General features: G+C 44.2%; 1 protein-coding gene across 1 annotated transcript in view; it reads left to right on the top strand.

Moving 5' to 3' along the window:
- Positions 1-25,744, top strand: part of COL4A2 (collagen type IV alpha 2 chain) — a 190,436-nt gene that overhangs the window by 95,920 nt on the left and 68,772 nt on the right. The window contains exons 5-11 of the mRNA XM_087435779.1: positions 15,403-15,537; positions 15,628-15,672; positions 19,023-19,139; positions 20,642-20,713; positions 21,075-21,110; positions 21,218-21,280; positions 23,374-23,409. Coding sequence (XP_087291905.1) covers positions 15,403-15,537; positions 15,628-15,672; positions 19,023-19,139; positions 20,642-20,713; positions 21,075-21,110; positions 21,218-21,280; positions 23,374-23,409 — 504 coding nt within the window. The remainder of the gene's footprint in view (positions 1-15,402; positions 15,538-15,627; positions 15,673-19,022; positions 19,140-20,641; positions 20,714-21,074; positions 21,111-21,217; positions 21,281-23,373; positions 23,410-25,744) is intronic.

The raw sequence follows: 25,744 nt of genomic DNA, 5'->3' as shown, positions 1-25,744 counted from the left end.
TCCCATTCTCTGTCTCATAATGTCTCTCTCAACATCAAATTAGAAATCAGTTTTATACCCTTTGATTTTGTTCACAACCACATAGCCAGTGGTTCCGGTGTTTTCTCCTCTTCTCTCCAGCGCAGTTCTGCCAGTGTCAGAAATGGCCAGTGCACCGCCTTCTGTTTCATGTCTCAGTTCCTATCTGAGGGTAGGGCCCCGAGGATTGCCCCCCAAGCCTTCTTAGCCACGATGGCCTTCTCCCCAGATGAACCTGCTCTTCCCGGAGGTGTATGCTTGATTCTTCAACTTCCTTGTTTCTGACAACTTATTCCCTCAAAGATCCAGCTAAACCCTTTGTTCAGAAAATGCTTAACAATTTGATTTTATTTTTTTTACCATAAAAAGCCTCCACAACTGTTCAGAAATTTTCCTAACACAATCCTTCTCCAACAATGAGTCTGTTAATGGAAGCTGGAGAAAACCCAGCTCATGAGCTATGTCTGTCCCCTAGAGCGCTGTGATAGCCCAGTATTTCAGCCTGTGGCCCCGCCCCCAGGCCTTCCTTGCATACCTTTTGACCAGAGTTGCTAAAAAGTAACAGAATTGACTTCTTTGAGTTTCCCCTTCTCTTACTGCCCTGGTCACTTTCAAGCAGGAGGGGGGATTAATGAGCCATGAAATGGCTACAATTGAGCCTGGCAGGGTTAAAGCAGAGAAGCAGGGTCTTAGAGAATCACTGGCTGGGTTTTGTGTGGATTTCCGGGAATCCCAGGCATAGAGCTGTTTTATTTTTGCAGACGATTTGTCCATCTGCTTTTGTCTTGATTATAGCTTCATGAAGATCAGTAAAAAAAGATATATTCAGGGTCCACAGTCATATCCATCACTCAGGGGAAGTTCATATGCACCGTGATAGTGCCTCTGGAACTGTTCTGAAAAGCTGGGTGAGAATCCCCTGCTCTCCAAGCCAGCTGAGCGACCCACCCTTGTGCCCCACTTTCCTCATCCATAAGAAGGATGTGATAGCAGTACCCACTTCACAGAGGTGCGGGAGGATTAAATCAGGCTATTGTCTAAAAGTGCTCCCACAGCAAATGCTCCGGTGCAGGAATGCTAGCTGCTCCTATGACTTAGTCCCACCCGGGGATCAAATCCAATAACTCGATCTCTATCTCTTGGACCTCTGCACTGGGCCTGGGTCTGATAGGTCCTCAAATATCTACATACATTTAGAGCATATTCCTTTGAGCAAGTCAACAGGGAAGGGAATTATAAAATAATTAATTATTGAGTTCAACCACCCTATAAAAAGAAAAATGGAATTTGATATGCTCTTTGTACACCTTTGGAATTCTGCAGCCAGAATTTTAATCAGAATTTTCCCCATGGGACGTTAGCTCCCCAGGACAAATGAGGGACCTCCCTCTGTTCCACTGAGGGGGTCATGGTAACCCAAAACAATCTCGAAATCTCTGATATTGCAAATGTGTCCAAGTCCAGGGTGGGGTGGGTTCTTGCTCCCAGAGGGCACGCCTGACTGCCACCTAGTGTTGACCACGGGAACTGCAAAGCATTCCTTCTAGTCTGCTGTTCCTCAGACCCGGGAATATAAAAGGGAATAAGAAGGTATCTTTTGTTGATGTAAAGTTGAAATTTGATTTTAAAACAGAGACATTCCGTAAGTGTTGAAAATCTTTTTATAGCTTTTCACAGACCCATGTTGGCAAACTCACCCCTTTTCTCCATGACCTCTAACCCACCTGAGTCACCGTCCTTGTGCTAAATGGCTTAACCGTGTTTGGTTTATGACCGACAGTTGTCCTCAAAGCAGCTTGGTTCAAATATTACCAGAACTAGACCTCCTGGAGGAGAGAGTCCTGGCATTCCAGAGCCCTTGCCTCATTTCCTAGCTCTGGGTTTCAGCAACCATGTCTTCTTCACTGATCAGATCCTAAGCACAGTTTTGATGGGGCTGGCACTCCTTTCCATAAGGCTGGGTGGTCTGCTTTTATGATTCCATTTTAGGGGCCTGGAGAGCATTCTCTCTGTCAATGCAGACAGATAAACGCAGATTATCCGGTAGAATCAACAATCAAACACCCAATAGAGGGGCGTGGAGATTGGAGAAGAGCCGAGGTTGTGGGTGACATATTAAGGTGACTTGAGGAATCGATGGGGCGGGGGGGCAGAATGAGAGGATGATAGCCCTTCACAGTATTTCCCACTGAAGCTGGGTTCAGAAATGCTTCAGAAATCATGAACTCATTATAATTGGTCATAAAAATGGTCTAAAAATAGAAGACTCTGGCCTCCCACTTCCATGTGAGAAAAACCTGCATTTTGGAGTCAGACAGAGGTGCATAATCACAGCGCCATCATTCATGCATTTAACAGACTGTTGTGCAGCGTGTTCTGTATGTCAAACGCTGTAAGAGATGCTGGAGACAGAAGCTTAAATGATGCCTGGTCCCTACGTACAGCAGAGTGAGTGCTGTGATAGAAGCAACCTGAGGGAGCACCTAATCTAGTTTCAGAGAGGCGTGAGCCACATCTTCTAGTGTCCCTGAGAGTCACCAGGCAATGAGGGCAGGCATGTGCAAAGGACCTGAGGTGCGAGAGAAACTGGCCCAATTGCTGGGAGCTCAGTTAGCCTGGAACAGAGACAACTAGCACATGTCTCCACCTGCACAGGCTGAACAAGGCGGGGACACATTTGAGGTTTGTGTTTGGGGTGGAATCCCTGAAGCCTGATGACAAATCTGACGTGGAAGGTGGGGGCAAGAGAGGAGAAGAGGAACCACAAATGGTTGCAGAATCCTGCAGCTGCATGAAGAGCATCATCCCGTGGTGGACTTCAGATGGTTCTCTGCACATAATTAGTGTCTGAGGACAACTGGTGTCACGAGGAGGGCGTCTCTTCCCAAGCACCCGTGGGTAAACGGGGGTGGTGTCAGTTGGGAATGTCGGTCGTGCCAATTGGCAGCGAGCACCAGGCGTCGCCCCTCTTCAGACACTTGAGCCCCTGCCTCGCGTGACTCGATGGAGCCGCCACCATCAGGGCCTGCACAGTCTTCCAGGATAGGACAGTGGACACAGTGACACTTTCTGTGACCACAGGGACCTCCATCAGGTGTAAGACTCTGGCGTTGTGCTGAGCTCACTGCCACGGAGACGGGGCCCCCTCTCCCACCAGCCCCCACCTGGCTGCGAGCCGAGCTGCTCTCCGCAGGTTGATCTGAACTTGAGGCATCTACATCCGTGGTTTTGAACTCATCGCTGATCCATGTTATCATCAGAGTTAGAAACCTACCAACTTGAACTCACAAAGTACAAAACAAAACATGGTTGTTTCTTTTAAAATTTTGAATGACTTACATTTAGGCAATCATGGAATTGGGGGCAGATTAGTTAAATTTTCTTTTAAAAGGTGTGGAATGTCTCCTATTTTGTTAGAGAATTAAGTGATTTTTTCAGGAAAAAAATGCTACAAAGGATAAAAAGAACTGCAACAACCGTGTTCTGCTCCGTGGAGCTCTGCTCTGGAGCTTGGGAGCCCAAACTCCCTTGAAATGCACAGTGGGGGTCTCAGGTCCCAGGGAGGGGACCCTGGGAGTCGCCAGGGACTGCCATGGAGCGTCACCGATCCAAACCGACCAGGGTGAGCCAGGACGGCCGCGCCGCAGGGCGTACAGACTCACGCGTTTTTAAAATCAGCGGAATAAGGTCACTGACCTCTAGTTTTCCTCTTTAACCTTTGGAAGAAAAGATATTACAAATGCTGAAAATACAGGAAAATTCCACCCTCAAGCACTTTGCTGGGCTGCAGTTCCTTTCCACTGGAGGGGCATTCATGCTGTCCTCTGTGCGTGGGGGCAATGGAGCCATCCTTGGGTTTTAAAGCTGGAGGGGGTCTTAGAGGCCTCCACATGCGTCTCACACACAGGAGAGGTCAACCCTCAGAGGGTCGGCAATGGCGAGTCACCCTGCCCACCGCAGGGATGCTGGAGCACCGTCAGAAGCGACGTCGCGAAGCGCTTCTGGGCGGAGGGTCGACAGAGCTGTGAGATGCTTCACCTCGCTGTGCGGCTTCCTCGCCTGTCCTGCGTGTGAATTCTACCTGTACAGCTCCCAAACCTGGCTGTGCATCCGACCCGCTTGGGAGCTTGTTAAAAATACAGATTCCCAGGCTCCCCCCCTTCCCACCCCCACACTGCTAGACCAGGAATTCTTGAGGTCCAGGACACCCCGGTTGATGTTTGGCAGCCAGCCAAGACCAGTCCTGGGGCAGGGAGCGCTTCTAGGGCAGTTTTCTCAAGCTTGAAGGCGCACACGGGTCACCTGGGATCTATTAAGATGCAGATTTGATTCAGAGGGTCCGGGTGGGGTGGTGGTCCTGAGGGCCCTCCCTGCTCATGAGCCCCAGGTGATGCTCATGCTGCTGACTGAGGGCCTCCTGCAGATGCTCTGAAGTCCCTCCCAAATCTAGTGTTTTATGAAGCCTTTGGGAGAGTACTAGGTTATCGATGGTGAAGGGCAGAGGTGTAGATCTGAAAAATGGTATAATGTTGGTTCAATTTAAAATGACTGTTATTCCCTGTAAGACTCTTGCTGTAGAATTAGGCTGCTGGTTCCTGGGCCAGAAAGACAGACGTGCATTTTGTACAATAATGTATGAGAAGGGCATATTCTTTTACCCAAAATAAAATAAAATCCATAGGATAAGTGAGAGCTTGGGAGCTAAATTTCTCTTTAGTATCTGTACAGTAGAAACTTTTCTAATGATCTTTTTTCCCCGCCTCTGTGGACTTCATAGTAAGGTGCTGGCCCCACCAAAGGTCGTCCTTGTGAGTCCACGCCTCTGAGGCACATTACTCTGAGATCATTTTCAGGCCAGAGGTCTGGTTCGTGCCGGGTCATCTCCCTCTCAGGTCCTCCCGCCCTCGGAACAAGACTCACACATTTGTGAAGCAGTTGACTGGGTTGTTGTCTTCATGGAGAAAGGCCAGGGGCCAAAACGGTGCTCACATCCCACTGACTCTGAGCAGACCACCCGGGTTCTGCCCACAGTGTGACGGGTGCTGCAGGGGCTAGGCCATCGGTTTTCAGCACCAAAGGATGTCGCAGCACAGTAATAATGATGCTATGAATGGAAACGCTGAACCCTGAACCGGATCTACAATTAGCAGAAATGTAGTAACTGCTAATAAAAAGGAATGAGATTAAAACCACAATGCGTTAGCACTGCAGACCTAGCAGAATGGCTAAGAGAACAAAATTGACGCTGCCAAGTGCTGACAAGGATGTGGAGCACCTGGAACTCGCATAAGATGCTGCGGGAATGCCAAACGGAACAGGCAGTCTGGAAAACAACCCTGCAACTTGTTAATAAAGTTAAATATACACTTACCGTGTGACCCAGTAATCGTATTCTTGGGTATTTACAAAAACATGTGTCCACACCGAAAAAACATATGTGAATGTTTATGGCAGCCCAGTTCACATCACCAAAAACTGGAAGCAATTCAAATGTCCTTCAACAAGTGAGTAGATAAATTATGAAAATGGGATCCAACAAAATCATGCTCAGCGATAACACGGAACAAACTGTCGATACACGCAGCAGCAGGTGAGTCTCAAATGCATCACGCTGAGTGAAAGGAGCTGGACTCAAGAGACGACACACTGTATGAGCCCATTGTATGGTAGCGTGGAAGAGGCAAAACTATAAGGCTGGAGAAAGACCAGTGATTGACAGGTGGGGGAAGGGAGAGTTTGACCACAAAGGGGCAGCACAGGGACTGGGGGAGATCCACCCTGAATAATTGTCTAGACTTACAGAACTTTGCACCCAGAAAAGTGGATTTCATTGTATGTAAATTTAAAAATAAGTTAAAATCTTAAAAAAGAAAGGAAAACGGTAAATAACTTTCATGAAAATAAGATAACAGCTCAGTAGGTTAAAGCCAAGGAATGAGGAGGAGAAAGGAGAGGAGAGATAGAGAGTGGTGGCCACGTCTTTCCTGATGACAGAAAATGTGGAGCTCTGTTTAAAACTTGTCGTATTCAGGGACATTTCAAATAAAGGTTAACAGGAAAAAAAGCTGTGTACCAAGCGAAGTCGGAACACGCCCTTGCTCTTAACCTTTTTTCTTTGTTGGCCAATTTTTTTTACCATAACAGACAAACTCAATATAATGCCAACTTCAAGAATATTTTTCTTTCATGTGACTGTTTAGTCTAAATGCAAAGTGGATGTAACTGTTGGTCCCGTTCCTGGCCTGTGCCACAGATCCTAAAAGGTCTCCCTCGGAGACTGCCAGCCTGTTGATGACCTCAGCAGGGAGGCAGTATTTGGAAGGCCGAGCACACAGGTATTTCCTGCCGCTCCTTCCATCTGGAGGCAGCGTTCCCGGGGCAGCTGGCCGATCACCATGTGCAGAGCCCCACATGGGGCAGTGCAGAAACATAGCGTAATTAGAACACATAGTCTCCACTGTGAGTCATGTCACGCTTGAATAAGACCTAAGAATATGATTTAAGAATGCTGGTAAAATGTTGGCACGTGTGGTTGGCACATGAAAATTAATAGTCTGTTATTGAGGCTGTACATATAGACAGCCACCTGTTTTAATTACCTGTAATTTCATGATTTCAGTAACTCAAGAGTTGCATCCTATTCTAGTTGTCACTTTCTCATCCTACAAGTATAGCCTGGAGCCACCCTGTATTATTGACTCATGATGACCTAAAGGCTATTTGGTGACGATGCTCTGGTCATTGATATTGTATTCCATGTTGTCAGCTGCTGAGTTAGAAAGAGCATTTCAGGGCCGGCCCGTGGCTTAGGGGTTAAGTGCACTGGCTCCGCTACTGGCGGCCTGGGTTCGGATCCCGGGCTCGCACCGAGGCACCACTTCTCTGGCCATGCTGAGGCCACGTCCCACATACAGCAACTAGAGGGATGTGCAACTATGACATACAACTATCTACTGGGGCTTTGGGGGGGTGGGGGCAGGAGGAGGATTGACAATAGATGTTAGCTCAGAGCTGGTCTTCCTCAGCAAAAAGAGGAGGATTAGCATGGATGTTAGCTCAGGGCTGATCTTCCTCACAAATAAATAAATAAATAAATAAATAAATAAATAAAACTGTTTTAAAAAAAAAAAAAGAGAGAGCATTTCATACTTTGGAGGCCTGACAACCCGAGCTCTCTGCGTGCTGCCTGCGGCCCCAGAATCTGCTTCTGCCAGCCCATTCCTCAGCTGCCATCTGTGCTCCCTGAGGCCCTCGGCTCATCCGCACTCAACTCCGTGCCTTCCTGGAGGACAGAAGGTTTTGGAAGTGCGTCAGTCTGCTAGGCAAGGGTTCACGTTTAGGCAGATGAAACATATTTATTGCTACAAGCACAGAGGCAATGAAAGGCTTTCCCAGAAAATCAACTTTTCCAACATATGCCAAGCAAAATCACATCCAGACTATAAAAAGCTTGGCCTTGCATTGGGCTTAAAGCCATTGAGTGAGACTGCCGTGTGCTGCCTATTTTTAGAATAAGGAGCAGAGTTTTCAGACTTATTGGTCCTGTGGGTGGAGAACAAGAGATGATCCATGTTTTGTCTGCTTTAAAATGTGAATCTATCCAAGTCAAATTGTTTCAGATAAAACTATACGATAGCATCTTACAATTATAGGCGACACCTTCTGTTGTTGTCTTTTACAAAGATCATGCATAATGGAATCCAGTGACGTCCTAGGCTTATCTTTCACTCTTGAGTCTAATTTAGTCCTGACCCCCTTCCACCTCTGCTGCTCCCTGGCTGGACGCTGGACGGTTCTAATTTCTGTCAGTATCACACTTAAATAGACCAGATTCCAGACAAGGAAAGCTAAGTCTTCAGATTTTTTCATCTCCCTAGCAGATATTTTTAAAAAAGCATTTGGCTAAATGTTTTTTAATTTTCAAAGTGTCCACTCTTCTTCCTTTTCTAAATATGATCTACTTTATAAATTCACATCTAAGAATGTACCAGAAGGACTTGGTCATATGCAATGTGCCTGTGAACTTTGGGGCTTGTCTTTGTGATCTTTGCCTTCACCAGGCTCCTTTTTTGGTTGGTTATTTGTTTTTAGGTCAAGTTACTGAGGTATAAGTTACATACAATTCAGTGAATATTGACGAATCTGTATAGCCATACAACAACCACCAAAATCCTGATGTAGAACAGGCCCCAAAAGTTTCCCTGTGCCCTTTTCAGTCGCTTCGCTCCCTCCCCCTCCACCCCTGGCAACCACTGCTTTGTTTTGTGTCCCTACTTTTGCCTTCTCTGGAATGTGACAGAAATAGGATAATAGCATAATATCATATAAAGAGGACGGACTGTGTGCAGCCTTTGTGTCTGGCTTCCTTCACGTAGCATGATGCCTTTGAGATTCATCTTTGTTGCACACATCAGTGTCTTCCTTTTTATTGGTAAGTAGTATTCCACTTTATGGATGTACCACAGTTGGTTTATCCACTCATCACCTGATGGACACTCAGGTTGTTTCCAGTTTTTCACTAAAATATATTAAACCACTATGAACATTTACCTACACAGCTGATGTAAGTATGTGTTTAACTTTATAAGAAACCACCAAACTGCTTTCCAAAGTGGCTGCCCCATTTTGCATTCCCACCAGCAGTGAAAGAGAGTTCTAGCTCTTCTACATTCTTTCCGGCATTTGGCGTTGCCCGTTTCTTCTCTGTGTGTGTTAGCCACTCTGACAGGCTGCAGTTATAGCTTATTCTGGATTGCAGTTGCTTTTCCCTAATGACCAGTGATGTTTAGCATCTTTTCATATACTTATTTTCCATCTGTACATCTTCTTTGATGAAGGGTCTGTTCAAATGTTTTGCCCGTTATTTCAGTAGGTTGTTTATTTCCTTGTTATTGATTTCTAGGAATTCTTTCAATATTCTGGATAAAAGTCATTTATCAGATATGTGTCTTGTGAATATTTCTCCCAATCTATAGCCTGTTTTTTATTTTTTAACAGTATCTTTTGAAGATCAAACTTTTTAGTCTTATCAACGATTTTTCTTTTATGGTCTGTGATCTTTGTGTCTTATCTAAGAAATCTTTGTCTAATCCAAAGTCGCAAAGGTCATTCCCTATATTTTCCTCTAGAAGTGCTACAATTTTAGCTCTTACATTTAGGTCTATGATCTGTTTTGACCAAATATTTGTATATGGAGCGAGGTGAGCGTCAAGGTTGTTTCTTTACTATGGCTGTTACTTCCTTTATATTGCCACTAGTCCTACAATCTGTGTCAGATAATTTTGGAGAGCAGGAATTCCAAGAGCCCATATAACTCTGCCTCATGTAAGTGGAATCCTTAATTTGAAATAGAACCCGGCACAGGACTAATGTTTTGTTACACATTAACTAAAAAGCTACAGGGAAAACGTGGCAGGGACTGGCCTGGTGGCGTAGTGGTTAAGTTCACAGGTTCAGATCCCAGGTGCAGACCTATGCACCACTTATCAAGCCATACTGTGGCAGGCATCCCACATATCAAGTAGAGGAAGATGGGCACAGATGTTAGCTCAGGGCCAATCTTCCTCAGCAAAAAGAGGAGGATTGGCAACAGATGTTAGCTCAGGGCTAATCTTCCTCACCAAAAAAAAAAAAAAAAAAGGTGGCAGATTTAACCTGAGATCTATTTTGCATGGAATAGGCAGTTGGTCATTATTGACTGATAGTTATTATATATGTGATATACTGTTCAAATACTAACCTTCACATTATTATTAGCTTGGAATGTGGTTTTAATTCATCCTGCCAGGGTCATCTAGAAATTGCTCACAAATGCTAATGATCATCCTTAAGAGCAGTGACTATTTCTAAATTTTAGATGAAAGAATTGTTTTCCTGGATCCTAAAAAGTGGCCTTTCCTGCGTTTAGGACCATTTTACATATTTTCGGCTGTGTGTGAATGGCTCGAGGAATGAGCTGGGACTGAGGCTGGAAATCTCCTGAGGGTCACAGAGAACTGCAGCGTCCAGGCCGGGAAGGTCTGGAACACACTGCAGGAGCAGTGAGGAGGGGAGGGGCCCCCCAGGGGACTGGAGAGGATATGGGATGTCTAGTGGAGTGCCCGGTGCCCATAAAAGGCGAGACAGGAAGAGTAAACTTAGGAAGGAGAAGGGATTTCCTACTATTCAGATGTTGGCCAGTAAGTCATGAAAAGCTTATTCTTATTCTACTAGGAAAACACTGTACTGTAGATGAAAAATCCTGATGTGCAATGAAGCAGGGTTTATCTTTGGAAACATTTCTCTTTATCCTTCCCTGGTAAATGAAACTCTTTTTACTCCCTTACCCAAGGCAATTTTAAGGTTAATAAACTATGAATGGAAACAGGCACCACCTTGGGGGTGCATGAATATGAGGCAAAATTTCTTGGGGCCCTGATTAATCATCCATCTTTCTACCTTTATTTTAGACTCTGAAATTATAGTTATTCCCACGTGCACGTATCTGATTATGTTTTACCCCTTTTCTCAGAGGTGAAATTTCCAAATTCATGACAGCTTAGTAAGAGGCTCAGGATCTAAGTGCTTTCTCTCCACAGTCACAGTATTTGAGTAAGGTGTGTTCAAGTCTGGACTCATTCTATCTGCCTTTCCAGATTTCGGCTTCCTGGAAGCCGACCCTGGAGGTCCCACACACTTCAGGAGAGGGAGGGGCAGCGCGCAACCCTCCGTTCTACCGGCAATCAGAGTTTATTCTGTCTTGCGGATATCACTAAAGCATAAGACCAAGAAAAAATTTAATTAGAACAGTATTTAACAAACATAAATATTAGTTTTCCTCTGCCTGGCTCAATAAGCCTGACCTTTCTTCTCAGATCCGACTTCATGCTCGAGACTTTTCTTATTAAAAGATACCTGTTTCCCCCCAGAAGAAGGTCAGGAAGGGAAGGAGGGTGGGATCGTGCAGTGATTCTCGAACTTCACTGTACAGAGAAACCTCCTGGGCAGCGTGTTCAGTGCAGATCAGGAGGTCTGGGCCAGGCCTGAGACTCTGCATTTCTTGCAAGCTCCCAGGTGGTGCTGATGTGGCTCACAGAACTCACTTTGAGCAGCACAGGGGTGATGGAAGATGGACTCAGCCCTATCCCCCAGACCAATGTCTGGGGGATAACAGAGAGCTCTTCATACCGAGCCTTCCCGAGACTCCATTGTCTCTGCTCTCAAGTGGGGGTGATGCCTACTTCATGCAGTCGTCATGGGGATAAAATGGGATAAACCATTTTTTAAGACCCGTAACAGTGCTTCATCCTAGAAGATACACGATTAAATGATACTTTTTGTGATCCTGTTTCCTAGGAAGTAATCCATTTAAATGAATCAAATTCTGTGGTGGGACAGGGGACGTGGTGCATGGTCTTATAGCTCCTTTCCACAATGTCTGCTGGCTTATAAGAAATATTTTGTGGAAATACTTTTATCAAATATATTGCAGGAATTTTAGGAGCTTTAGAAATTTAGGAGCTTTTGAGATTTATGCAAGGACATTTAAACTAAAATCACACTCTTTGTGGGGTAATTTTTATTTTTAACATCACTTACTACAGAAGGAAAGGAAGAGATGGAAATAGGTCTTCCGATCCGGACTTTTCAACTCAGGATGGAAGTTGATGATGATGATTAGGCAGAGGAAAACCCTTCTCATTACCTGATCATTCCAGCTGCTCTTTACAAACACTCTCAATGCCCTGGTGGGCAGGATATCCTAAGGAAAGTCTCAGTCCCTGATGACCAAACGTGCATACCTGTGGCATCCGAGGACCGTGACCTAAATGTCCAGTTAGTCCCAACAACTCACAACAATGTTATGAGTTTGCACTGTGGGCAAGACTGAGGGTTCAGTCCCAGAGGACGAGGGTCTAATTCACATTCTCTCCGAACTCCTCCTGGTCCTTCCCCAGGCGAAACCTGGATGGAATTTTGTGAAATGTCCCATCTGTCAGAAGCTCAAGGTGATCTCTTCAGAATGACACCATCTTCACACCCACTATGATGGCTATAGTTGAAAAAAAAAAAAAAAGGAGTATAAGGTGTTGGCAAGGATGTGGAGAAATTTGGAACCCTCACACATTGCTTGTGGGAATGTAAAATGGTGCAACCACTGTGGAAAACAGTGAGGTGGTTCCTCAAAAAGTTAAACATAGAATTACCATATGATCGGCAATTCCACTTCTAGGTATGTACCCAAAAGAATTGAAAACAGGCACTCAAACAGATGCTTGTACACATGTGTTCACAGCAGCACTATTCACAATAGCCAAAAAGGGGAAACACTCCCAATGTCCATTAATGGATGAATGGACAAATTGTGGTCTATGCATAGGATGGAATATTATTCAACCATAAAAGTGAGTGAAGTACTAATAGCTGCTACAATGTGGATGAACCTCAAAAACATTATGTTAAATGAAAGAAGCCAGACACAAACAGTCACATATCAATCATATGATTCCATTTGTATGAAACATCCAGAATGGGTAAATCCCATAGAAACTGAAAGATTGGTAGTTACCAGAGGCTGGGGGTGAGGGAAATGGGGAGTGATGCTCACTGGGTATGAGGTTTCCTTTTGGGGTGTTGGAAATGTTTTTGAAGTAGATAGAGGTGATGGATAGAGGACATTGTGAATGTACTGGAAGCCACTTTAAAGTGGTTAGTTTTGTGTTATGGGAATTTCACTTTGATAAAAAGAAACAAGTGACAGCATGCTCCAGAAAAGGAAAGACTAGAATTTTATTCCAAAAGTCAGACTTCCCATCCAAGAAATAAATATTAAAAAGTTTACTGACAATTGAAGAAAAATGAGTACATGATGTCGTTAGTCACTTTCCCCATCAAAGGGAACTGAGGAGAGCTTAATGGATGCAAGGCAAGAATGTGGCTCTCCATCATGAAGACACACATATTCCATTCTGGTTAGCAGTAATGTTCCTCCTCAGATGGCTCTGTACAGTAATCCCCCAGATAGAGACGCACTTTATGGACAGTAAAAATGACAGAACTAATGAGGAACATTTTATCCTCCAAAGGATGCTCCCTGTAAACACTAGCAAACTGCAGGCCTGTCCATGAAGAGGGGAATGTGAAGGCTTAGAGGCATGATATACCGTAATCACAGGAAGCCTGTGTTCTAACTTAGCCACAAAACAAAGATAAGCACAACTGGGAAAGATCCATAAAAATCAGAATCAAAGCATGTTTTGTCCCCAGACATACAACAAATGTAGCATACTAAGACCCCTGAGCATTAGACAAGGATGAGCCTGGGATAGGACATGTCCAAGGTCAGGGCTGTCTGTCTTTGACCACAGTTCTCCTCCACTAGGAAGAAACAAACAGTGGCGGTAGCCCCACTTTATCACGTTCTTCAAAGATATTAAATACATTGGCTTCGCCATTCCGTACTGATGCTTGTGATCAGGCTGAGTACCCGCTGATTTGTGTATTGACTAGACTCCTCCGGAACATGTGCAGGGCAGAGCTGGACCTTGTCCAGAGGGAGCCCAGAATGAGCTTCCCAAACCTTCCCTTTGTCTGAGGTGGCAGGGTCCTGTCTTATCTACCAACCAAGATCTTAGTCTCCATGTATCTTCCACCACAAAGAAATGTCTTAACTGCTTCCCCCGTGCCGGGGCCAACATCTACAGAAACAGGCAACATAGGAATGATAATGAAATTCAGAGGAGAGACCTCCCCACACCCAACTAGGCCAATGCGTCATGACGTTAATCCTGCAGCGTGGGCTGCATTGTGAAATTCTTCGATTCCCCTCAATTGCTGAGGACAGATTATAAACATTCTGTAAACACAGACAAGCTTTTTAGCAGCACAGTTTATGTAGAAAAAGTTACTTATAGGCAATAGAAGAGAAGACTAAAAATAATGGCTCAGTCCCCCCTCAATCTAAAGGCAAAATAGGAATTTGAAATGTGAAAGCAAATAGGGCTTAGCAGATAAAGGTTCTGTATGATGAATAAACAGCACACTCATTCATTTAAAGAGGAATCAAGACATAGAATTTGTTTTTTTTAATTTAGTCTAACCTAGGAGGTTCATTGAAACCTAACTATAATACATGAATTAGTTCCGTTAATAACAGAGATAGAACCCCCTTTTTAATCTTTTTATTTTTATTGTGGTAAAACATACATAACATAAAGTTTATCATCTTAACAATTGTTATGTAATTCAGTAGCTTTAAGTACAGTCACATTATTACGCAATCACCACCTTCCATCTCCAGATCTTTTTCATCTTCCCAAACTGAAACTCTGTCCCCATTAAACAATGACTCACATTTCCCCTCCCCTGCCAACCCCCATTCTCCTTTCTGTCTCTATGAATTTGGCGACTCTAGGGAGCTCCTATCAGTGGAACCACACAGTATTTGTCCTTTTGTGACTCCCTTATTTCATTCAGCATGATGTCCTCAAGGTTCGTCCACGTTGTAGCATGTGTCAGAATTTCTTTCCTTTTTGAGGCTGAATAAAATTTCATTGTATGTATATAACATATTTTGCTTATCCATTCATCCATCGATGGACACTTCGGTTGTTTCCACCTTTTGGCTATTGTGAAAAATGCTGCAGTGAACATGGGTATGGAAATATCTGTTCAAGTCTCTGCTTTCAGTTCTTTTGAGTATTATCCCAGAGGTGGAATTATATTTTTAATTTTTTGAGGAACCACCATACTCTTTTCCACAGTGGCTGTACCATTTTATATTCCCAGCAGTGCACAAGGTTCCCAATTCTTCATACTGTCATCAACACATAATTTTCTTTTAATAGTAGCCATCTTAATGGATATGGACATACATTTTTATATGTCTCAGAAACCTTTTATTTTTTCCATATGTGTGCATGCACACACACTCCTGTGTGTGTGAACAAAGAAGAGATTACCTAATCATTAAACGTCTGGGGGTCATTTTGATGCCTGAATGCAGTACACACTTCCCGTTATCTATTGTATGCATTAGATTGAGATAGAGAGAAAACCTTAGAAATTTGTTTGGAACTTTTTTTATTGAAAGGACTTTTTTAAAAAGCCAAGTATAAGTTGATTCTTTCCAACCCAATATCATTTCATAATAACATCACTTTATTAGGATCACAATTTGGGATAATTTTTTCTTACATTTAGTTTTTTTTTCCCTTTAAACTCTGTGACTTGTTTCTTAGCCAGAAATCGCTTTGTGGCTCTCGTGGCAGATGGTGGTTTATGTGCAGTGCTCTCTGGAGACTATAGCTCTTTGAGAATGAAAAGTGAATTTTTCAAAGCAGTGTGACTCAGCATGCTTGTTCATTGCTATTAATTGTGGAAATTGAATGTGTGTTGTTTCTACAGGGTCAGCCAGGGCCCGTGGGCCCCCAGGGGTACACCGGGCCCCCAGGGTTACAAGGATTCCCAGGACTGCAGGGCCGCAAAGGTGACAAGGGTGAAAGGGGCCATCCCGGGATCACAGGACCGAAGGGAGACGTGGTACGTACAGACGACTGTCGGTCTGTCCCCTGTTTTATCAAGGGCAGTGGGAGAGGTGGCCCGCGTTAAATTTGTCTGCCTTCTTTATAGGGAGCAAGAGGCGTCTCTGGATTCCCTGGTGCCGACGGAATTCCTGTAAGTTTCTCGTAAGGTTAGAATTTTAAACCATTGTACACATGTGAAGCAGTGCATTTGTGACTTACAGAAACATTTTGAACTAGACCTCCTTTTTTGTTTATAACATAAAAGTTGTGGGGCTGTATGTGCATATTTTTTCTCCTGGAATCCAGTCAAATATTGGACAAATTGTTTCCTTTGTAAACGTTCTTCTAGACTTGGCTTCAGAATTGAGGCTACTTTGCTAAAATTGGGCATTGTTTTGTAATGAAAAGGTAATGTGTCGCTCAGAGATGCTCAGTAAAGAGCCAGTCTTGAAGTTTTGTTTGAACTGTAGGACAACCTGAATATAAAGTAGTGCAGCCAAGAATGTGGATGTAGGAAGCCCTGCTGAACATTTGTGCGGCTTCTCAAATTCTTTGTAGTAACCACACGTAGACGAGAAGACGAGAAGGCATGGTTTGTCCATGAGAAAATCTCAAAATGCAATAAAATGTGTGTTTTTCTAACCTAGTTTACTTTACTTCTTGTGGCATAACAAAATAAACAAAGCAGCCTGACTCACAGCCTTCTTCACAAGGATCCTTGAGCAGATTTCCCAGGGCCGGCTTCCTGCAGATACCGGCCTCGGGGATAAATGTGTTTATTGCACATTCAGACCAGCCCCATCTGCCTACTGCTGAAGTTTAAGACATCTGCTTCAGGAACCTCACACATATACACAGATGTCTGCACCCTTACCCTGCATCCACATGTTCTCTGTCACCGTGCTGACACGCTCACGCACACACACGCATGCACATGCACACACGTGCACACACAGGGAGAGAGAATCTTCATCCCCCAGGCTATGCAAATGAGGCTGCTCCCTTGCAGGACAGTAGAGGAAGGGCATGAGTGGAGAGTAGTCACGGAAAATTCACACTTTTCTTCAGATCTTAACTCCACATTCGGGGAAGACTTTTACAACAATAGAAGGAAGTGGTCAGAGCTAAAGAAAAAAAGCCACGGTCACTGAGACCTGAGACCTGAGACCTACGTGGCCAGTGATCCTAAGCGTCACCTGGATGGGGAGCTCAAAAAGATATGTCAATTACAACGCACAGCTATGGACAAATAAGGAAATAACTTTCACGTTAGTCAGAATCTTGAGAAATTGGCACAGTTGAAGAATCTGCAGATTTCAAGGGTTAAACAAATAATGAAAGTATTTTTCTACCAAGTGCCTCAAACCAAATTGCCCATTTTTGAACTATTGTCTGGAACTCGTTGGACCATTCATCAGTTTTTGTCTTCTGGAAGTTGAAATCTGAGTTTAAACAGAGTGGCTTTATGGAAAGATATTGTAACTAATCTGTATCATATTTTAATTTATTTTTCCGCTTCATACTCATTTAATATCAGAAGCAAACATTTCACAAATGAGGGAGGAAGTAATCGTGGGGGAGTGATCATGGTGAGCAGATAACAGATCACTTTCGACAGAGTCTTGGTGCTGCTCCAGACAGGCTCTTTAACTGCAGATCTCTGATGCTACACATAAGTTAATCAGATGTCACCCACCAGACCTAAGCAGTTAATGAATGTCGAGTTTGAGGGACCTGGGTAGCTGTTTAGAAGTCGTATATAAAAAGTGATATGCAGTAAAATCTTACAGTTATATCATATAGAAATGGATCTAATTAGATGTTGAACAAGATGTTCAGCTCAACATAATTGAAATTTTTCTTTGGACAGTTTCAAACTAACATCAGATTGATATACAATTTCAAATGACTTAGATCAATACTAAGAGAGTAAGACAGACTAGCAGCAGACAGAAAATTCAGAAGAAAAATAACTCAGTGGTACATTTTAAGCAAAGCTTTCTAGAATATCACAGATCTTGAGCAGAGCACCTACAGAGCTTGTTTTCTCAGGCTGAATTTGAAGGATCCACTTTCAGAGACCCCAAAAAAGAGGGCTTTACTTTGAAGGCCATCAGACAGCTGGCTCTCTAACAGCTGGAGAGATTGTGCTCCGTGATTTCCAGGAGTGATCAGGATCCCTCTCATCCACCAGAGGGTTGACTGAAAAGCCTGTTGAATCCCTTGTCTGATGGTACCAGTTAAAGCAGTGGCTTTGAACATCTGAAGCAAACAGATGTGCAAACCAAAAAAAAATACTGCTTTTCTCGTTGTATTTCTTGATATCATTCAAGGTACAGGCACTATATGTAGGATTTTTTCATATATCATGAACCACATTTCTCAAAGTAAATCTAAAAGACATCCTAATGGCCTCAAAAATCACTCTAGAATATATGTTTAGTCTATTATCAAGAAAATCAAAGTTTTAAAGAAATTACACAATAAGAAAGCATATACCTAAACATCTATTGTATAAAGAAATAGTAACATAGGCTGTGGTCTCATAGTCCATAAATTGTAGCCCCTGTGTGTCTCCTGGAACCAGATTAACGTGGTTGAGATGTCCGCAGACTCAACCTGACCCTCCTAGTTATTCGAAAGACATTTGAGTGTGTTGCCTTCCCTTTCCCACCAGACATCTCAGAACAGCTGACTTGCCTTCTATTCATGTTTAAAATCTAAAAAGGAGTGTTTCCAAAGAAAGTAAATAAGAGGAGACCAGTTCTACCTTTGGCTAAGCCACTGATGAAATCCCACTGTAGGTGTGAATCTCTCACCTGTTCAGGATGTGGGTCTGTCAAACTCACCACCTAAAATTTAGTTGGGCACATCTGATAGAGGCATCCTTGTTGTCTCTGAGAAGGAGTAGCTGCTTCTAGAATTTCCTCTAGAGTTTTTTTTTTTTTTAAAGATTTTATTTATTTCATTTTTTCCCCCCAAAGCCCCAGTAGATAGTTGTATGTCATAGCTGCACATCCTTCCAGTTGCTGCATGTGGGACTCGGCCTCAGGATGGACGGAGAAGTGGTGCCTCGATGCGCACCCGGGATCCGAACCCGGGCCACCAGCATCGCAGCGCGCGCACTTAACCACCAAGCCACAGGGCCGGCCCTCCTCTAGAGTTTTAAATCAACCCTTACCTGTTCCTGCTAAAACAGTCCTCCCAGTCACCCTGTGAAGCAAAGCAGGAGAATTGCTGAGACAGGTTACTTCTCACCAAAGCACATGGGATCAGAACTTTGTCTTGAAGGCCTTTCTCCTGCGCACAACTGCACTGTGTGCCTTGTCTACTTAATCTTTCTTTCATTCGTTCATTCATTCATTCTTTTTGAGTTGTCTTTTCCCTTGGATTCATGCCAGGGACATCTCTTAGGAGAAGGTTTGAAACTGTTTTGTCACACAGTCACATGAAAGCTAAAACCTATGGGCTGGAAGACTCACTCCCTTTTCTCTTTCCCAGGGACATCCTGGGCAAGGTGGACCCAGAGGACCGCCGGGCTACGATGGCTGCAACGGGACCAGGGGAGATGCCGGCCCGCAGGGACCCTCCGGCCCTGGGGGGTTCCCCGGCTCTCCTGTGAGTATCACAGGGCACGTGCTGTTGGGAGGAGGGTCAGCTCTAGAACCTGGGTGGCTGGGACTCATCGGTGGAAATAAATGAAAGATGCCGTCTCCTGAGCTCTCTTCCTGGAGCCCAGAAGGCCAGCACAGGACCCTTTAAGACATTGTCTTAGGGAAACTTTCTAAGCAGGGTGGGTTGCCTCCTGTCCACTCGACAGGAGGGCCGGGCAGGCACATACTAAGCCTACCCTTATGCTCTGAGAAAAACTTGCTCCTCTCTCCTTCGTTGGTGGTCAGGACGAAGCATACCTTCTTGTGCTATTTTTTCCTGCATACATCTAGGCATGATTTTCCTGGATGCATACAACTTCGTTTTCCATAGTCATTCTCTAAATGTTAGATAGAAAATAATTGGTTTATGTTCTTTACCCCCACAGTCTCTTGAACGTCACTTCATTGTCTCCCACGCTCCCATTCAAAAAATAGTGAATGATAGTAAAATAGAAAAGCTTAAAGCTTGACAAAATTCTCTATTGGTCACCATCTTTATTAGATTCTCAAGTCCGTTGTGACGTAAAGAACAATGACATTCTCCAACATAGACAACGGAGGAGTTTGTTTATTTTAATGAAAGAACTTTTCGTGTATTAATCTATTGTGTGGCTTCTTTACATTTTCAGGGTCTTGGCAAAGAATCTTGAAATATTTTTTGGCATTATATTGCTACCCTCTTACCACCAAAATATTGCAAATTCAGGGTTATACTAACATTTTATTTGATAAAACTGTTTGTTTAAGAAAGCGTTTTTAAGGTGAGAGAAGAGCAATCATAAACACCCTTCCCCGTGTTTCCCCCTGAAGCCAATCACTTTCTCATCATACTTACACCTCTGCCTTCAGGTTCCCCCTCATTGGCTACTTCTTTTTTATGTGGTTTAACTTTTCAATGAGCTGCATCATGTTCTAGTCTATTCTAATATCATAGCTTTCATTATCAGTGAATATATCCATTACTTTAAAATTTTGGTTTTGTATGTAGGTATTAAAAGACATTTATACATATATATATGTATACACATATCATGTATATTTTACACAATTCCAGTTTTAAAGAAGGACCCAGTATCTCTCCCACAAGTGGTACTTGAGAGTATATGTGTTAATATTGTTAGTACACTAATGCCAAAGAAAACACATAATAATATCATTACAAAGAAAAATAACATGTTGGTGTACAAAAGGATTAGTGTACTGAGCATTCACTTGGGTTTTTGAGAGTGGTTTAAGTCCTAGAATGTATTTCCATTTTAGATGGAAAGATGCTGCTGGGTACATGTGAAAGCAGAAGTCTCACCTCTGTGGTTGGATGTCACAGCTGGTGTTCAGAATAACCTAAATAAGCCATACGAACGATTAGGGGTTGCCCGTGAAAGTCAGTATTTAATCATCCACATTACTGCACTGAATGTTAATTGACTTTTTTGTGTTTTTTCTTCTATCATATATGTGCGAATTTAGGGGCCCCAAGGACCCAAAGGGCAGAAAGGCGAACCTTACGCGCTGTCTGTTGACGACCGAGACAAGTACAGGGTAAGTTTGCGAGAGGCGGGAGGTGTGATGAAGGGGTCCAGTGTAAGTTCCGGTTGATAAAGTTCGTTTCCAGGTGAACTCTAAGGTGTGAGAAGGAAGGAAGTGGAGGAATGCGTAGAATGATGGAGTCATCCAAATCATTATTAATTTAAAATCATCTTATTTTCCTTCAGGATGTTTTCAGTCTCTGTTTTCAGTTTAATTGTGGCTGCGTCCCTTTCCCACGTTCACAGTACTACAGATGTTAGGTCATTAACGTTGTCGAGTCCTATTAGGGCCAATATACTTTATGTACTTGCAATAAAATGTAACTAAATCTAAAGATGCTTAACAGCTCCTAAAATTATTTCTTCTCAATTAGGGTGAACCTGGAGAGCCTGGATTGGTTGGTTTCCAGGTAAGTTTTATTTTTATTAGAGAATATTCCAAGCAAAACTTTAAGAACTCAGGACTCCAAATACCAGTCTACCTCTCTTACCAGCCTTCTCCTGTTGCTGTCTTTAGGGGCCTCCCGGCCGCCCTGGGCCTGTGGGACAGATGGGTCCAGTTGGACCTCCAGGAACACCAGTGAGTACCAGGTGCATGTGCTCTCTCTTGGACCATTGTCAAGGCATCCCCTAGACACGCAGCTTCTCCACTGTTGATGCTGGTGAAGGCTTCACAATACAACTGTGCTGCTTCTGGTCGCTGTAGAAAGCATCAAGACAAAACGGGTCAGGTCAGCCCTTGCACACATATGCTGCTATCTGGGTTGAAGAATGAGGACTCGAAATTTGTGGTCACCACATCACTACCAACTGTGTCAAATTTTGACTTGGTGCTGGCTGGGGCCCTTCCAGCCAGCCATGCACAAGCTCTGACAAGGGGTCATCCCTGGGCAAAGAAGGCCAAAGTCCAACAGGGTCAATAAAGAGGAAATGGACTCTGCTGGGCATGGCCATTATAGCAAGTGTACCACACCTGGGCATGGCTGTCATTGCAGGTGCATCACACCTGGGCATGGTCATTATAGCAGGTGCATTGTACCTGGGCATGGCCATTATAGAAAGTGAGATATTGGACATCACTTAACAAAATGGCCCTAGTACCCCATCTGAGTGGCAGTCTGCAGGTGTTCCCTTCCCCTGCAAATCAAGTGATAGAGTGAGATGTGACAGGACAAATACTCGGATGAAGGAGGGCTTGCTGCAGGGAGGGGAGAGGAGGAGAAAAGAGAATTACTAGTGTCTGTGCAGCCCTCAGGCCACTCCCACCATCACACAAGGGCCCCAGGAGATGAACCGGCTACTGCAAGAAAGATCCTGACTCTCTCATTCCCACATTTTTTTAGTAGTAAGACAAATAGACCTTAAATTACAAAGAGAGATTTTGGCTACGGGTGAGAGAGACCTTCTCACAGAAAAGCATTGCTCAAGAGTGAGGGAGGCCATCCAGGGAGGCGGGGGTATCAGTTTCCCTACACATACTGAGAAGCAATGGAGGCACACATGTTCAGGAAGAGTCAGTCATATCATCGTTGGGAGTGGGAGTACTCGTAAGTTTCCTTCAGACTATAGATGATAATAATTAATTTTCTTTCTATAAAGCAAGTTTCCCTGGTGCTGTGAAAGTTATTTCTGCAAATAGCCCTCTGCCTCTGAAAGATATGGCCAAATGGAATGAAACAAGGCTTGTGTGACCAGAGAGTCTTGGCTCTCCCATTGCATGCAGTTGTTGGCTTACTCACAGCACACGTACCACACGGTTTGGAGGTTTGATTCTTTAAATGCACAGTTCAGGGAAATCTGAAACAACGGATTGTACCTGCTGTGGCTTTAGCTGATCTGACAGCTTCAAGTTCTTCCCATGGGCCATTAAAATTGCCCACAACCCCCTGCCTGTCCACTTCTCTGTACTTGCACACTAATTGTTCTTCTTATGCATTTTTAAAGATTTTGTTTATTTTATTTTTTCCCCCCAAAGCCCCAGTGGATAGTTGTGTGTCGTAGCTGCACATCCTTCTAGTTGCTGTATGTGGGACTCGGCCTCAGGATGAACGGAGAAGTGGTGCCTCGATGCGCACCCGGGATCCGAACCCGGGCCACTAGCATCGCAGCGCGCGCACTTAACCACCAAGCCACAGGGCCGGCCTTCTTATGCATTTTTAAAACTTCATCCTAAGTGTGGTGTTGACACTGAATGCTTTGCAGAAAGACACGTGGTGATATTTGCAGATGGACTTTCAACCCTACAGTGTTGGCCTGTAGATTTATTCTGTCCATGAACATTTGCTGACCCACCAGCAAAAAGTGCTAGACGGTGCCCGATGGGGAACCCCAGGGGAAGTCAGGAGAGACGGTCTGTGCCGTGACAGGCCAGGAACCTTGCAGAGGGCTCAGAGCAAACACAGCTAGGACATGGGTGAAGTCCAAAGTCTAAACTCAGAAAAGCAAACCTGAAACAGCTGTGCATGGACAGCTGGCAAATCCTGAGAACTGGGCCTGACCCCAGTCCTCTACCCTCCAGTCTTTCCCTGCCAAAACAAATGTATCAGAGCCCTCTATACATACTGCACAGTGTTCTAAATATACAGTGAATGGCTTTCCCAGAGCTTTTTAGCAGATGTTATCTGGGTCCTGGGATAAAGAAAACAGTTTACAAATTTCTTCGTATTTGTGCAGGGACCGCCTGGACCCCCTGGACCAAAAGGGCAGCGAGTAAGTTGGTTGTTGGGGGCGGGGGGAGACTTACGTGTTTGTGTCCACCTGTCTTGACCGTAGAACCACTTGGTTGACAACCGTGGATTGTTTATTTCACGGTGAGGACCACTTTGTAGGTTTTTAAGACAATGTTATAAACTTCAAGGATAAATCCAGTGGTCACCTGGAGCAGCTGCATTAACTAAGTGGATATGTTGAACGATTTGGTGTTTGCAAATTGATAACATTCCCATTGTATGAAAATCACACTGATGTACATTTGATTAGAAGCATAGATTTAGGGACAGCTCGTGTTTATCCATGTGTTAATTTACAAGAATGGACAAAATGTAGCTATATTTGTGTAGGGAAGCTGGTGGCCTTCTTACCTGGATAGAATTAGGGTCTACATGAGTCTGGTGTCGGCCTCCAAAAAATATAGTCAATGATATTCAAGTCAAGCTGGAGCCCAAAGCTGTACCGTTTCCATCAGAGGAAGATTATTACGTTGGTTGGAGCACAACAGAGTAGGTGGCTTGTTAGAACTTGGAGACAGATCTAGGGTTCAGGATGACCTGGGAAAGTTGGATAAATGTCCAAGATGAACGGTAGGAGGTCGGAAGGGAAGTGTTTGATTAAAACTTGACATGAGTCAGAAATAGTGGGCTACCATTACCAACGTTTAAGGACCATGCTGTGGCCTGCACATGGCTGAGGACATCTCCCAGCCTGCACATTCCCATGCCTGCTCCACACAGATCCCATCTCTGTGACCTCCTGGGGACCTCAGCTGCCACCACCCTCAGGCCCCAGCTCCCATCACCTCTGACATGGCTTCCGGGCGGGCCTGGAGCTCGTTAAGGCTGCTGCCCCCACTGCTGGGCTCCCCACTGTCTAGCAGCCCCAAGCATGGTGGGAACGGCCCAGAGCCAAGAGAAGCGGATGTAGGACAGGGCGGCCGAGCCCCAAGGTCGCCTCAGATCCCTGCTTGGCTGCAACACAAACAGCCTTCACCCCCGACCCGTCACTTCCTGGTGACTCGTCGGACAACCAGCTCATGAGGCAGAGGGACCGCAGGGGCTCATGGAAATTGCATTCTCATCTAGCCTGCCTGTGTTTCTGTGCTTTGATTTCAGCTCACAGCCAGGTGAGAAAGAAGCAAAAAGCAAAAATTAATTAAAGGCTTTGTTTTTATTTTTAGAAAATATCTGGGCATTGGAGGGAGGCAGACAGTATACTGCAGAGAGAACGATCAGATAGGGCCCCGCGTGATCCTGTGTTGTGATGGGAATGTAGAGACCCTGGGAAAGAAGCAGAGTTGTTTGGAGGTCAAAGAAAAGAGTACTGTTTATCTAACGTACATGAATTTGCAGTATAGCTTTTCATATGTGTTTGTTTTAGACATCATGGTGGAGTCAATTCTCCCATACATGGCAGCCTCACTCATGAATCCGTTAAATACCTGCTGAGTCGCTGAGCCTAGCTTTGTCTCTTAAGCAAAAAGGAAGATGAAAATGTTGGATAAAACCGAAAGAATCACCAGCCCCTAAAATCATTAGGAGGGTAGGAAATGTTTATGTGAAATCAGGATTGTCTTACCCGAATGGGAAAAGGCTGAGGCAGAACACAGAATGCATCATGATCTTCAAACATGGGATCCAGGGCAAAAAATGGCTGCTTTCTAAGTCAGGGGGCGAGAACCTGAGGAAATGCTCTAAGACGCTAACCTATAGAGATGATGCACGGGCAGCTGAGAGTCAGAAATACCAGGACCGAGTCTGAGCCCTGCCACCCGTTAGCTGTAGGGGCCTTGGTCAAAGGAGATGACAGTTCCACCATCTGTGACATCCAAACTCATCATGGGGAACAGAGGCTTAAAGGCTGAGCGGGGCATCTAGCACGGGCCCTGGCCCGGGTAGCACATGGAGCTGTTGTAGAATCAATCACACAGTCAATTTCTGATTTTCGGGATGTTTGAACAATAGAATATTTCAAAAAGCAAACTGTTAAATATTCCCAAAGGTGACAGAAGAACTGCTATTAGTCCACTATTTCTGAGGTTTTGCTGAGAGTGTAAAATACAGATTTCTTAAAAGCACATCTGTATTAAAAGAATGGCATATCATTTCTCTGAACCCCAGAATTTTCATCATTTAGGTTTAATCTTAGTGAGCGCTCAGAATACACTGTGAAGGGCCACCTTCTGCCTCTGACACATCATCTCAGTTTGCTCCTGTTCATGTAATACAATATCTGGGCTCAAACTTGTATGACACTGTATATGGAAATAGCAAAACAAAAGACATAATTTTCTCTTTGTGTCAGTTAGTTTCTGGGATGTGAAGCCAGAATA

Source organism: Ceratotherium simum, chromosome 10 (genome assembly GCF_057802395.1).
Source record: "Ceratotherium simum simum isolate JZ-2026a chromosome 10, ASM5780239v1, whole genome shotgun sequence".
NCBI classification, from domain to species: domain Eukaryota; kingdom Metazoa; phylum Chordata; class Mammalia; order Perissodactyla; family Rhinocerotidae; genus Ceratotherium; species Ceratotherium simum.
Note: the sequence above shows the minus strand (reverse complement) of the source record. Positions and strands in the feature narration are given on the sequence as shown.